Consider the following 13,931-nt stretch of genomic DNA (forward strand, 5'->3'; position numbering starts at 1 on the left):
CTGGATGGTTTGGATAACTTTAATTTTCCATTAATGTTTGATTCAAGATCAATCGTTGTAGGTGAACTTATTGTTGTCGTTGGTATTGTCACTTGATTGGTGTTCAATTTTTTGATCGGCATGCTGAAATTATGATTTAAATTATTTTCTAACTTTTTACAATCATGCATGGTAATCATGTAAATCGTCAAGATCAAGTACCAAGGTACCACGCTGAGTTACCCCTTCATCGGTTACAAGTCGGGATGTAACTTTGAGTGAACAAATCGCCTGTGGCAATGGACTGATCAGCGAAAACAAAATTATTGAAACTATCAGAGCATCATCTCAAACTGCCAGTTCGGAGAGAGGATGATAAATTTAATTTTTGACTTTAATCATGCAAATGAGAAAGTCAACTCTTTGTACAACCTGATTTATCTAGAACAGCAGAAGAACAGTCTTTGCACATCATTTTTGTGGTTTGGCACACGTTAACTGGTAAACAAGTTCTTTGACGTAATCTGATTGTCTTGCGTTTATTTTTTATAACCGACGTATCTCTTTAGTCTAAAAACGGTGCATTTTTAGCAGATTCAGTTCAACCTTCATATCCCTTATCTTTGAATCATTTCAAATGAATGGTACTTGAATAACTATTATCTTGATGCATTGAAAGAAATAATCTCAATGAAATCTACTTAATTCAATATCAAGGTCAATAATCAATCAATTAATAACTGTTATTGACACTAAATAAATTTTGATTGAAACAGTTGATAATACATATTTCAAGATATATCTATAAATGATATATCTTAAAATTATCTCGTTCTTCTAGTCATTTAACCGCGATAATAATAATTTCGATGTCCAAAGATCATTTACCAAACAATCCATTCGATGAAACTTCATCATCAGGTTTTTCCGATAAGTTTATGAAACTAATTTTAATCTGATTCCTTTCAAATAATTGTGATAAGAAGCAAAAATTATTGTAACAAACACAAAGAATCTGGCGATAGAGATTATCGATACTTGATGTTGCAACGTGTAGGTAAAAATGACGCCTTTGAATGAGAATCTCCGCTTATAAAAACAACGATGATGGAATTCAATCATTTTGGAAGTTTCTATTAAATCAATCAACGTAACAATTAAAGTAAAAATGAATTCTATTTATTCTGTTAGCTTATCCCTTCTCATGGTGCTAATCGTCAATAGCATTCAATCTTCTTCTGTTTTGGCTTCACAGTCTGTTGACGATAATTCTAATAATTTAATCATTCTTAATTACCAATATGTTGCAGATTGGGAAGGCTTCATCTTATTTGATGTAAATGCTACAGAAACTGGACCGAAAAAAATCGAAAGCTGTAGCTTATCATTACAAATTCAACGTGATGTCAATGGCAAATTATATTGGGGCTCAACTTCTGATTGTAAGTAATTTTATCGTTACCTTGCTGATTATTAATTTTGACGTAGCAAAATGGCCTACTAATATTTAGGTGATAAGCAAGATATGTACACAGGTTCAACTTTTACTCTTTCATTTGATTTCGTCAGCTAATAATTCGTGCTTTTGAGTAATTGAGTTTAACTGTACAAAAAGTTGTGAGCTAAAAAATTCGCTGAAAGTTTACAAATTGAGCTTTCAAAACCTAATTAGTTGCAATAAATTGCTTTCTGTTTCAAATTAATGATTTTGTATTCCTTTACAAGTGATTTGAATGTATCATCATGTAATGTTCTATTCGTCTGTAGATTCTGTTATCTTTAGTGCTCGACTTGAATCCGAGAACAAGATCGTATTCAGTATCTTGGTAAAAGATGTTAGACCATTTCCAAATTATCGATTCACCTCTGTGTGTAGGCATTCAGATGGTAAGTTGAATGCTGCTTTTCTCTACATTGACGATAACTTTCGTGCTCAATAAAAGACCAATCCTGGATGCAAAGATTCACTATAATTATCTCATTTTTAAGAATTGATTTTAATTGATATCATTGTTTTCTTAAAAAATAAAATAGCTTGTGTTCATTTCACTGAATGTTTGCGTGAATTATTTCAACAAAAAACTTTCCAATTTTCGCATTCTTCGTTCCTTTCTTACTGATATGCGCGTTATTGTGCTGGTGTCTCTCTAAAGTATACGAAAAGCTTCAAGAGCTACAGATATTAGATTTTAAAAAGCTGCTTTTTCCTAATGTAATCAAAAATCAAGAGTCATGACTGATTTGTAGCCAAACTTATGAGCCACTGGAATGGAAGCTGTAATATCAAATATCCGTTACTATTGACGCATTAATCCTTGGAGAGAAATTATCGAGGCTAAAGGTTAAAGAGCAATCATAAGAACCTTGGAAACTTCATATCCATGATCAGAACTTCTGATCCAGAAGGATATTTACGTTCTTGAGCCACAGGTCGTACACCAGATTCTAATAGTTTATCACAAATGCCATAAACTTCATCGTATGCAGTTGATCTTGAAATATGATTTCATCTTTGATCCCGAGAGCGTAAGCAATAACTGCCGAGAAGATTTGACTCTGAGTCATTGAATGGATTCTCAATTTTCGAGGGAACAAAACAATCGGAGCCATGATTGACCAAAGAATCAAAACCATATCATATTGTGACACCCAAATTGGTTGAGCTGAATCTTTAGGAACTGAACCATTCATACTTTTCACTATTCCACAATGTAAATTGTTGATCTTTCGAAGTGACTTATTAGCATCACTACCAACCATGACTGAGTCAGATTCGTCCCTTTAACAGGAATCGAGATAAATATTACATTGCAGTCTAATCTATTGAAAATTAATCGACTTCATATCAATCAAATTAATATACTAACCAAATCTTTACGTGTCGAAATGTGTCCAGGTAATGATTGAAAAGCTTTGCTACTGGAGGCATCATTGAAGGCATATCGAAGATGACCAATAGTCCCGTTAAATGGCTCAGAAAAACAATGTCCGAATATAAGGAAGAAAAAAATAGTTCCGAGCATTATTAATACGATGTAATAGTTGACACGAAAACTAGAAGATTGAAAGTGACTGTTGAGAAAATTTTCATTGTTTGGTTAGTTGTCATAATTAGAGATCAGAACATACCAGAAAGTTAATTAGTGATTAAATCGTAATCAATTTTGCATTTATTAGCTTCTTACCTGACAAAATGATAACAAGCCCATCTTTGAGCCCTTTTGAATTTATCCTCATCATACCAAGACGGTTTCTCTCTGAATGTCCATCCCTCGACGATTGCGGGTTCACAAGTGGCCTGAGATCTTAATCTTTTATACAAAGTGGACACTTTTTCATCGATTGATCGGCTTTTCAATGGAGTTAACATTTTGTACCACAAATTTACAAACAAAGTGTTGGTTTGAACAAAAAACGATAAAATGAACTAATAACAATTTTCCGTCACTGCAACAATCAAATTGTTTGGTGCGCGTTCAGTTTCTCATTATAACAATTTAATTATTTAAGAAGATGGAAAGAGGAAATTTCTTTAATTATTATAACGGGGAATTCATCAATAAACACGTTTTTTTGTCTGTTTTTCTGTCGTTATTAATCATTATAAAGTTAATTGTTATTGATCGCCTCTATTCAGATGCATAGACTTTCCCTACAGCAAAGTGATGAATTTTTAATGCGTAACCTAAACAAGTTCCTCAAGCAGAAAGAGGTGAATTCAAATGGAAAACACTGGATATCTCAGTCTCAATTAATCGTATACAGTCGGAGAAAATGAGTTTGAAAATGAATGCAACAGTTATCGACGCTGGTATTCAATATTTATTCATAACCCTTTACAATAAAATAGTGTGAGTCATCTCATTATAAAAAGTATTCGATTGAATCTATGTTAATGTCAAGATTACCTGAAGAAGTCACTGAACGATCAAGATGCATACAAGGGACGGTGAATCGATATTTCGGTGATGGTTTAAGATGTTTGAGTTGTATATTGAATATAAACTTGTTCTCAAATTTTGGTCGATCATAATCGATAATAGAATCTGTAAGTGAATTAAAAAATGCATGTGAGTGTAACAGGTGATTAGTTTAGATTTAGGCAAAGGTGTAGCTGAATACAAATACTCACAGTCAGTTATGGGAGCCCAATATTTTTTACCATGAACGCTTCGTTCAGTTTGAACGGATAAACTACAGATTCTAATTAGTTTAGATCCGGTTTCAGTAGCATTCAAAGTGAGGGTAATAAAATCTCTCAATATACTATCCAATTGATAAGTCAATATTATTGATGAACTGGTTTCAACATCGACTGGAAGAACAGCCAACATGTGATGCTTAGATATCATTGAGTCCAGCTTGAAATCGAGATTATTTGCAATACTCATCCTACCATCCGAGTGCCTACAGACTGCAGTGAATCGATAATTAGGAGATGGTTTCACATATTTGACTAAAATTTTGAAAATGACCTTGTTCTCGGATTCAATTCGAGAGCTGTGGACAACAGAATCTATAAACAGATTAGAACTTAAATATTAATACATTTTGATACTCGAAACTTAATTTCCAGAAAAGTGTTAAAAAAAATTAGTCTGGTATCAATTATGCGAATGACTAGTGAGCGAATGGGGACTTGAGCACAAGAGATATTGATTTGATTAGAAAAAAATTACAATAAAAAAGTTAATAATCAACATTAATTAGCGAATTATGGTCAATTGTTCTCACAATTGAGATAACTAAATAAATTATGCTGGAAAACAACGAAATCTGGCCCAAACTCTTTTAAACAAACAATTAAATTGATTAAGTTCAATTGCATATCTTTTTTCCATTAATCAACCAATTGTAATGGTTTAATCTTTCGATTTCTATCCCGAAATAAAACTTCAACCAGCAATTTCGATTTTGCTTACACTGTCAAATTTATTTTTAATTTTGGTGGAAATCTTCTGGTGCAATTTTGAAAATTTGGTTAAGTATTAGTACCACAATTAAATATAATTGTTATAACGAAAAATATTGACTGGCAGTGTAACACTTGTTGTTTCCTAGGCTGTCTGTTCGCTCAATTGAAATTCGCTTAGATAGGAAAGTCCATAAAAAGTACTTACAATCAAAAGTCGAGCTCCAGTATAATGTACCATTGACATCGTGTTGACTTTGTAATGACAAACTACACTTTTCCACTTGTTTTGGTCCAGTTTCTGTAGCATTCACATTGAGTAAAATAAACTTTCCAAAATTGCGAACATATTGATAGTTTAACTTGATCGAACTATTGGAATAATCTTCAACAGACTGTACAGCCGAAACAGAAGCATATTGAGTGTTATTGACTATCAACATTATGAGAAAAGATAAGGTAACAAGATAATTAAAGTTCATTTGTATCGAAACTGTTGTCAAAATGAATTAAAAAGTGCAAAATGATTAAATAAAACCCAATCAAACTATGATGATAGTTTTATACTCGGCGAATCTTATTAAAGGGTGTTGTCCTCGCCCATCAGGATGACTAAAAAGCTACATTGTATTGCTAAACGAAACTGTTTTATCCTTCAATATAGTCACAATATTATCAATTGAAAAGAAATGAATTGAAAATAATTCATCTGTGGCCAAAAGTAATCAATATTGTTGTTTTTCATGATCTAATGATGATTCATTCATGATTGATTATTACTCAATCCATTTGATTGTTCTGGATTTTAAATTCCTAAACACAATTGTTTAGGTAACTAATAATCAACTAATTGTTGATGATAGACTTATTCACAACAAAACCATTCTGATGTTTTATTAGCACTAAATATTTTTCATGTGACGATTCAATCGTGTCTTACTATTTCTCAATCAGTGGCTTTCTTAAAAAAGAAACAATGGAACCTTCATCACCTGCCAATCGATTTCAATAAAGTTACAACTAAAAGCTAATCGGAGAAAAGGCTAGACTCTGGCTCGCTTTTCGCGAAGTTAATTGCGAATTTCTTTTTTCTTAACTCCATCCCATCATATGCAATAGTACATTTGACTGATGATAATAGTTTGTGAAGCGTTGCGATTTTTTGAGAAAAGCAACTGCGACTCAAAGGTTATCCCTTTTTTCTAAACATAAATATTCCAAAGATATGCATATTGCTGCTTATTTAGCTGATTTTACGTTTTAATTTTCTGAATCGAAAAGCTTAATTCTTAGGATCAGTTGGAACGTTAAAGAGAAACCGTCAACGTTCTTTAAGCTAAAATTAAGTTATGATAATTATTGTCAGCGCACAACAAGCTCTTAGTTGAGTTTCAATCACAATTTCAGTCTATTCTTTAGAAGACAGAAAAAGAGACAACCAGAGGGAAATCGGTGAAAAATCGTGTTAGCAATTTAACAAACGAAAATCTTACGAACTTGGCAACGGGCGAAAAGTGAATTTTGGGTTATAGAATTTTCAACGGGAACGCATGTGTTGTTTTTGTATTTATTTGATTAATATGCAAGTAATTCTGCTGGTGTGAATGATTTTGAATCAACATCAGGATGGCGAGCATTCATTTGGTCGGTGATTTTTGCCCGTTGCCAAGTTCTTAGGATTAACATGAATGTAAGAATCACAGCAAACATGAACCGAAACACTGAGTATTTAAAAGCTGAATTGTAGCCAAACTTATGAGCCACTGGAATGGAAGCTGTAATACCAAATATCCATTACCATTGACGCATTAATTATCTCGACCCCAACAATCTCAGCTCCAGTATTTACTGGCTCAGTGCCAGGACCTAAAAAACAATCAATTTTCCATGATGGTCCATATTCTGTCGCTACAGCTCATGTACTTAGCGAGTCCGAAGTAACATCAACTCCAATAGTGAAGAAAGAAGAAGTGCCAGTAGTGGACGTTTCCGGCCAGGTGCCCTCCGATTTAGCACCAACATCAACAACACCAGCTCCATCATCTTTAATATCATCAGAGATTCTCACTCCTAATTCGCAACCTAAACCCGATCGCTTAGGACCTGGACCTCTACCTCATCTTGATCCTGGACCTGGACCTCGACATGATCCTTCAGGACCTGGACCTCGACATGATCCTTTAGGACCTGGACCTCGACCTCATCTTGGGCCTGGACCTGGACCTCGACACGATCCTTTAGGACCTGGGCCTCGGCACCTCCATCTTTGATATCATCGGAAGAAATTTCTTTCTAGTTCCGAACCTAAACCCGATCGCTTAGCGCCTTAACCCCTACACGAACCTTCAGGACATGGACCACAACTTCATCTGGGTTATGGACCTCGACACGGTCCTTAAGGACCTTGAGCTAAGCTTGAACAATCAGGATTTGGAGCTTTATAAATCTTATAAAAATCTCTAAACTATTGAATACAGGTCATAGTATCAACTCTGGGTACCAATGTAACGCCATCAACACCAACTAAAAGTGTACATTATGATGATATTTTGACCGAAAATGTTGAACCTTATTTTTTGGAAATCAATTTGACTTTTATACAGCTACAGATTGGCCATGTAAATTATGATATTCATTATCAATAAACTTCCCCTTGACCTCATAACTACTGCTCTCTAGTGTCGACCATTGCATCAAACTTAAAAGTTATAAGTTTAAATAAACAGAAAGCTACAGCTCAAACGGCTCGCTCCAATCACAATCCAGCATCGCTAATGCTATGGTAACGTGTAGCTATATGATGGCTAGAAATGATAATAGTTTTGACTTGATACAATTGAATCATAATTATTATGATTCATTATAATTTATTTTTTCACACATTTGGATCAACATGTCAGCAAATATTTGATCATATAATCTGGAAACTGTATTCAAATGTGATCGGTGTGATAAAGTTTTTAGTGCCAAGAGAAACTTGAGAAAACATGAAGTTAATTTTCATGATAGGACACCTAAATGGTTCAAGTGCATCAGGTGTGAAACCTAATGAATCATTTTCCTGAAAATCTGCGAATTTTGAGCAGAAAAAGTCAGCTGAAAGTAGATAAACTGAGCTTACGGTTACATAGCGTCGAAGTAGAAGATAACAATCGAGTATTTACTAATTGCTCGACTTTTCTTTTCAAATCTCCCAGATCATGACAAATATCACTGGTAAAGGTCCATCTTCACTGTACCTAAAGATTGATTTGACGTCCAAATGCAACGTGAGTTAATTGGAAGGAAACAAATAATGTGCAAAAGCTATTTGTTTATTTCGATATTTCAAGTTGATTCGGTTTAATCAATAAAAAGCTATTTAAGATTTGCAATCAAACTTATTAAATCAATTTCTGCTCTGACTCTTCTTCCTGGTTGCTGTCACAATAAGGGGTATGTATCACCCAAAATCAACTTTCATAAAACTTAAAATAAGGTTACGATTATGATTAAGAACATCAATAAACAATGTTTTGTGCAATCAAAACTTTTCAAAAATGTCCCGCTCTGCCACAATTGACGTCGCAACGTAAATTGTATTTCGATAATATCTTAAGAACGGTGATAGATACAGATATGAAACTTTGTTCAGATATAGTTCATATAGTATTATTTTGATTAACAACAGGAAAAGTGGTTTCACGAGTTGGATCCTCAAATATGATCTTGAGGTCATTTAACTTCGAAATGAAAACATACCGTGCGGTCATTGAAAAGAACCTTTTTCACTAGCCAAAAATAATTGTCTATGTATCAACTATAAGCCTACGTGTTTTAGAACGATTTGCAACAGTGGTTTACGAGGAATCGGTAGTGGCCTCACAAACTTCGCTAAGCTATAACTTTTGAATAACATATCATGGAAGCTTGAAATATTCACGTCAATACTTGTTATGAAAAGAACATTTGGTTAAGGCAAGTTTTTGTTCAGTTAGCCTCTTAACAATGTCCTCACGGTATGTTTTCATTTCGAAGGTGAATGACCTAAAGTTCATATTTGAGAAAACGACACAAGATCAATCGTTGTAGGTGAACTTATTGTTGTCGTTGGTATTGTCACTTGATTGGTGTTCAATTTTTTGATGGGCCTTTTGAAATTATGATTTAAATTATTTTCTAACTTTTTACAATTAGAATCACTTATATCATGGTAATCATGTAAATCGTCAAGATCAAGTACCAAGGTACCACATCGAGTTACCCCTTCATCGGTTATAAATCTAACATCATCTCGTTCGGAACAATAAATGTTAAGTACACTGAACTTTTGTCCATTTTTGGCTGGAGTGTAACTTCGAGTGACCAAATCGCCCGTGGCAATGGACTGATCGGTGAGAACAAATTTATCGAAAATATCTGAACGCCATTCAACACCATCTCGAACAACCAGTTTGGAGAGGGGATGATAACCGTGAATGAAACGGTTTAGAATACCAATACCATAGGTCATTTTTGATCGACGGACCGAAATAATGGAAGGATCAAGGCCAAATAGAACGGCTCCTCGAAGGATAGAAGAGCTAACACCTTGAGGTATGATGACTCGAAGACGGGAAGAAAATGCTGATCTAATGTAACTCTGAAGTAATTGACTCTCGGCGAAACCACCGACCAAAAATAGGTAACCCAAATTGGTACCGTCACAAACACTGGAACAACAGTTTTTAGATTCAATGATTGAATTGATCTGCGAAACAATTTTTTCGCAAGTTGGTTCAAAAAGTTTACGCATCATGGAAGCGGAAATACGTAATATACCCAATCGAGGGTCAAAGGAAACATCTGATGAACCATATTTTTTAACCATCGAATCAACAGTTGAACCTTTCCATTTACGAACTGATTGGATAAACGAAAAAGGAAGTACAATGTTGTAAGGCGTTGACGAAACAGTATTGGCAGCTCGTTTTCGACCCTCGAAAGTGGTCATTAGGGTAACGTAACCGGACGGCAATTTGACACGAAAATCATCACAAAATTTGGAGCCAAAAATATCTTCTAAGAGATTTTCAAATTCCCGATCAACTCCAGTGGAACCAAATGGACAACCTGTAGCTCGATGCAGCTCTTTAAGTGACCGCAGGTCATCGTGAATCTCATGAACGGTTATATCAACAGTTCCACTGCCACAATCAACAACCATGTAACGAGTACCTATTGCAATAAAAGAAACAAGGATTAGAAATAAGTTCCAATAGAAAATAAAATTCTGAGTATAGATTCAGAATCAGATACAAAAAGAAACATTAAATTCTGGTAACAATATGACTGACATATAATGATGATTATGATCATCTCAATGTAACGAAAAATAATTAAACAAATTGATTGAAAGTCTGATGAGCTTTGCGATTGAAAATTTTCAAATTCAAAGAACAGAAAAATTGATCATCATCACACCATCAACATCAATCAATTGATTGTGAAAGTTAATAATAAACTAAATGTAATGATGATTAAAAAAAAGGCAAACCATCAATGAGGCTGTAGTAGTTAGGAAAAGATTGACTAAATTGTTTCATGAAGAAAGGTATTTAGTTACCTTTCTTAATTGATATCGCTTGATTATTCGCCGAGTGATTATCTTTTTCATGGTCAAATAGATTTCCATTTGTACTGTTGTTGTTATTGTTTCCATTAGTGGTATTAGTACCATTAGTGAGTCGACCATTTTTACTTGGTCCTTCCGGAATTAGTTGATTAACCTTTAACTTTCGACAATAAATAGCAGCAGCTTCGGGTTTGTCGCCTAAGAGCGGGTACAGTTACCACCCAACGGACATCTTCGATTCGAGTCGCACATTGTTAACTTAACTCGGTAAGTGCGTGATACTTGAAATAGGCTAAACTGGAACTATTGGCGGTGGTGAGGAGGTCTATTAAATAAATCGTGAAGATCAAGTACCAAGGTACGGCTGACAAAACAGTATTGGCAGCTCGTTTTTGACCCTCGAAAGTGGTAATTAAGGTAAAGTAACTTATTGACGGTAATTTGAGAGGAGAGAATAGAGAAAGCTGATAATCTCAATTAACTCAACTGAGTTGAGCATAAACCTTATACGTAATTATATTTAAAAAATTTTATGGAACTCGTGATATTGATCGATAAAATAATCTTGCAAAACTATGGAGACGGAGTAGGAGAAAATTAGTTGCAAAATTAATGTCAAAAGTTTATTGATATTGTATTACTGATTGATACATTTAAATATCGATATTGCAGTAATCAAAAGAAGTTTTTCATTTAATGAGTTGATTTTTGTTGACCATATGGTAAAACCAAGTCGCTGGGTTTTTGTGCAGGGTCACAAACATCGAAAAGATCCCAACACATATAGTTCTGAGTCGATTTTTCGATCATATTATCGGTAATTGAATTGAAATAGACAGAGTTAAGCTCAGAACATTTCTGGTAATCTGCATCACTTGGTAACGCAGTAGTTTTCACCCACCATAAACACCCATTTTCAGTTTTAGCAGCAAAAGTATCAGCATAATGTCCAACACCCATAAAAGTAACTGCAGCGATGATATCGGTACATTCCTTACAAACGGCCTTATCATAGACTTTGGGAGGATTTTGTTTTGGTGTAACTGGAGCAGCGGGAATATGCGGTAAACTGATATCGAGGGTCGAACTAGACTCACAAACACCATAGAAAGTACAAAGCTCTTGAGATCTGCTTTGTCTTTCGATAAGAAGATCAAATGAAGTCTCGAATACTTTAACGTAAGCATCGCAAGACCCTTCAGGAGTTGGGTATTTGCCACATTTACTCTTGAGTTCAGGTAAGAACGTAGATTTCGCCTTTTTCAAATCGATTCCTGAGTCGAATTCATACTTGCAAATCTCACAAGGAGTCATCCCTTTAGCCCAATCACCAAATGTAGATCCACTCCAAAGAGCATCTCCATGGCCTAGTATGAATTGTAATAAACAAAGACAAAAAAGGAAGCAAAATAATCGAGTTAATCAGCTCTTTCAAATATCTTCGCAGGATAAAAATCAAAGCAATAATTCAAATACTTACATGATGAAACGACGAGAACAAAAGCAATAGCTAAAAATCGGTTCATGATTATTTCTTGCGATGAATTCACAATAAAATTATAGATGAAATAATAGACTGAAAATCAAATTAGGTTACAACGTATAATAATTATGAAGGTTTATTCGTCTTTTTTATATACTCTTCCAATCAACCCAAATCAAATCTTCCTAACCCATTGATTTGAGATTATTAGTTCAATTAAGTTTTATTCTACCGATAAAACTGAATTTTGAGTCTTTTCGTACTGGATTCATGATGAGATTTTGCTCGAAAAGTCCTTGAAATAAAAGCAGGCTTGATACGATTTACTAATGATATGAGTTACGATTATCAATAACTGATTAATTGAATTGTTGTGCATGGATTGTTTTTCTGGTTAAAAACAAGATTAATCCGGCTTTTAGAATCATTTTTAGACAAATAATAAATGTTTCAAAACAGCAAACAATTGGTTGTTTTTGATTTATTCAGAGTTAAAATTTGTTTCAATTGCAATGTTATCTGATAGTAATCATTGATTAAGAACAATAAAAATCTCCAACATAATCTGATGATTGTATCGCTATTATTATTTTACTTTATCTACCTTAAACACAAAGAGAAGAAGATATAACAAAAGTCTCATTCAATGGCTGAGTCGTTCCTCTCAATTGGCCTGTCTCCATATTTTCAACAAAGTTATAAATGGCTTGATAAAGTCGGTAAAAAAGTGTCACAATTATTGGCTTGACCGTTTCTATACTTAGAGCCTGAAGCAAGTTAGCTTGAATTCATCATTGCAATTAGAAAATTTGTTCATCTAAATCAATTCAGAATTTTAGTAAGGTCTTAGTTGTTGTTTGAAAGTGGGCTTAGCTAAGGAGCCGTATACCCTTGTCCAGTCAATAATGTGTATTTGTAATTTATTAATAAAAGAAAGCAAGATTGTAGTTATTGAGGTATTGCCGTTTTAAATGGAGAATTACATGAATCTTACCTTAGATCGTGATAATGAGATGACGATTTGATTCAACTGTTTACATTTTTCAGTTCTTATCACAAGCAAAGGTAAGATAATTTAGCAATTTCAACTGAAACATCCTTTATACAGTGAAAGACTTTGAGTTTGAAACCACTTTAAATTTACTCACAACGATATTTTTAATCAATAAGAGATAAAGTTAACCCAGAGAAATGATAATAAGTGTTATCCACTCATTTGAGCGATGTAGTCTGAAAATGGTCAACTGATTAGATACCAAAATTTTCTTTACTTGCTTATCACTAACTGAGTGAATGACGTAAAAAGTGTTTTTCTAGGCCGTTTAACGGAACTATTGGTCATCTTCAATCTGCTCTCAAATGATGCCTCCAGTAACAAAGTTTTCAGTAGCTACATGGATACATTTCGACATGTAAAGATTTGGTTAGTATGTTAATTTGCATGATATGCAATCGATTAATTGATTCACCTCAATATATATTTAGATTTGAATTTCCATATCCATTCATGGCTGCTAGCGGTACTAAAAATTGACCAGCTCTAAAAGATTCCACTGAACCCAATAACCAAAAAAGAAATATTTTTTGAAATGCTATTAAAGATTCAGCTGGACCCATTTAGGTTCCACAATATGATATGACATTGATTCTTTGGCCAATCATGGCTCCGAGTGTTTTGTTCCCTCGATAATGTGGAAGCCATTTATGCCTCGACGTTAAATAGAAGATCTTATCCACTCATGCATATTAATCAACAATTTCAATAGTAATAAACTAAATGAAAAAACTACACACAAATTCAAGTTGAAGATCAGATAACACCAAAATCATTTTTTCCATGTTTACCTGAGGACATTAAAGAATCGATCGCAAATCTTGAAATGTTTTTTATTGTTTGAACTTTAGATAGCAAAGTAAACAAGTAGTTATTGAAAATAATTTTCTTGACATTCACGTTACATTTG

The 13,931-nt window shown here is 33.9% G+C and overlaps 4 protein-coding genes across 5 annotated transcripts; 1 reads left to right on the forward strand and 3 right to left on the reverse strand.

Annotated features, from left to right (window-relative positions):
• Window positions 1-1,069: 1,069 nt before the first annotated feature.
• On the forward strand, window positions 1,070-2,028 carry LOC128389384 (uncharacterized). The gene is made up of 2 exons (XM_053348955.1): window positions 1,070-1,421; window positions 1,747-2,028. The coding sequence occupies exons 1-2, from the start codon at window positions 1,148-1,150 to the stop codon at window positions 1,917-1,919; spliced, it is 447 nt and encodes a 148-aa protein (XP_053204930.1). The 5' UTR covers window positions 1,070-1,147; the 3' UTR covers window positions 1,920-2,028.
• Window positions 2,029-2,037: 9 nt separating this feature from the next.
• LOC128389375 (uncharacterized) lies at window positions 2,038-7,017 on the reverse strand. Of its 2 annotated transcripts, XM_053348946.1 has the most exons (5): window positions 5,100-7,017; window positions 4,112-4,495; window positions 3,165-4,025; window positions 2,847-3,051; window positions 2,038-2,758 (listed from the first exon to the last, which is right to left on the reverse strand). In XM_053348946.1, the coding sequence occupies exons 1-3, from the start codon at window positions 5,371-5,373 to the stop codon at window positions 3,844-3,846; spliced, it is 840 nt and encodes a 279-aa protein (XP_053204921.1). In that variant the 5' UTR covers window positions 5,374-7,017; the 3' UTR covers window positions 2,038-2,758; window positions 2,847-3,051; window positions 3,165-3,843. The 2 variants fall into 2 exon arrangements, with proteins under 2 accessions (XP_053204921.1, XP_053204919.1); XM_053348944.1 differs by having other exon boundaries at window positions 2,847-4,025.
• Window positions 7,018-7,789: 772 nt separating this feature from the next.
• LOC128389377 (heat shock 70 kDa protein 12A-like) lies at window positions 7,790-10,697 on the reverse strand. Its single transcript, XM_053348948.1, has 2 exons — window positions 10,476-10,697; window positions 7,790-10,087 (listed from the first exon to the last, which is right to left on the reverse strand). The coding sequence occupies exon 2, from the start codon at window positions 10,074-10,076 to the stop codon at window positions 8,925-8,927; it is 1,152 nt and encodes a 383-aa protein (XP_053204923.1). The 5' UTR covers window positions 10,077-10,087; window positions 10,476-10,697; the 3' UTR covers window positions 7,790-8,924.
• A 384-nt stretch (window positions 10,698-11,081) lies between these two features.
• LOC128389378 (uncharacterized) lies at window positions 11,082-12,124 on the reverse strand. Its single transcript, XM_053348949.1, has 2 exons — window positions 11,965-12,124; window positions 11,082-11,851 (listed from the first exon to the last, which is right to left on the reverse strand). The coding sequence occupies exons 1-2, from the start codon at window positions 12,008-12,010 to the stop codon at window positions 11,178-11,180; spliced, it is 720 nt and encodes a 239-aa protein (XP_053204924.1). The 5' UTR covers window positions 12,011-12,124; the 3' UTR covers window positions 11,082-11,177.
• Between the last annotated feature and the right edge of the window lie 1,807 nt (window positions 12,125-13,931).

The sequence above is a fragment of the Panonychus citri genome, unplaced genomic scaffold (assembly GCF_014898815.1).
Source record: "Panonychus citri isolate SS breed McGregor unplaced genomic scaffold, ASM1489881v1 Contig00108, whole genome shotgun sequence".
In the NCBI taxonomy this organism is placed as follows: Eukaryota; Metazoa; Arthropoda; class Arachnida; order Trombidiformes; family Tetranychidae; genus Panonychus; species Panonychus citri.

Excerpts from the sequence above, each read along its gene's own strand:
- LOC128389384 (XM_053348955.1), top strand. The coding sequence starts at position 1,148 with ATGAATTCTATTTATTCTGTTAGCTTATCCCTTCTCATGGTGCTAATC. Across the intron at positions 1,422-1,746 it reads TTGGGGCTCAACTTCTGATT|ATTCTGTTATCTTTAGTGCT; the intron begins GTAAGTAATTTT and ends ATTCGTCTGTAG.
- LOC128389375 (XM_053348946.1), bottom strand. The coding sequence starts at position 5,373 with ATGAACTTTAATTATCTTGTTACCTTATCTTTTCTCATAATGTTGATA. Across the intron at positions 4,496-5,099 it reads CTGGAGCTCGACTTTTGATT|ATTCTGTTGTCCACAGCTCT; the intron begins GTAAGTACTTTT and ends ATCTGTTTATAG. Across the intron at positions 4,026-4,111 it reads TTGGGCTCCCATAACTGACT|ATTCTATTATCGATTATGAT; the intron begins GTGAGTATTTGT and ends ATTCACTTACAG.
- LOC128389377 (XM_053348948.1), bottom strand. The coding sequence starts at position 10,076 with ATGGTTGTTGATTGTGGCAGTGGAACTGTTGATATAACCGTTCATGAG.
- LOC128389378 (XM_053348949.1), bottom strand. The coding sequence starts at position 12,010 with ATGAACCGATTTTTAGCTATTGCTTTTGTTCTCGTCGTTTCATCAT. Across the intron at positions 11,852-11,964 it reads TGTTCTCGTCGTTTCATCAT|GCCATGGAGATGCTCTTTGG; the intron begins GTAAGTATTTGA and ends AATTCATACTAG.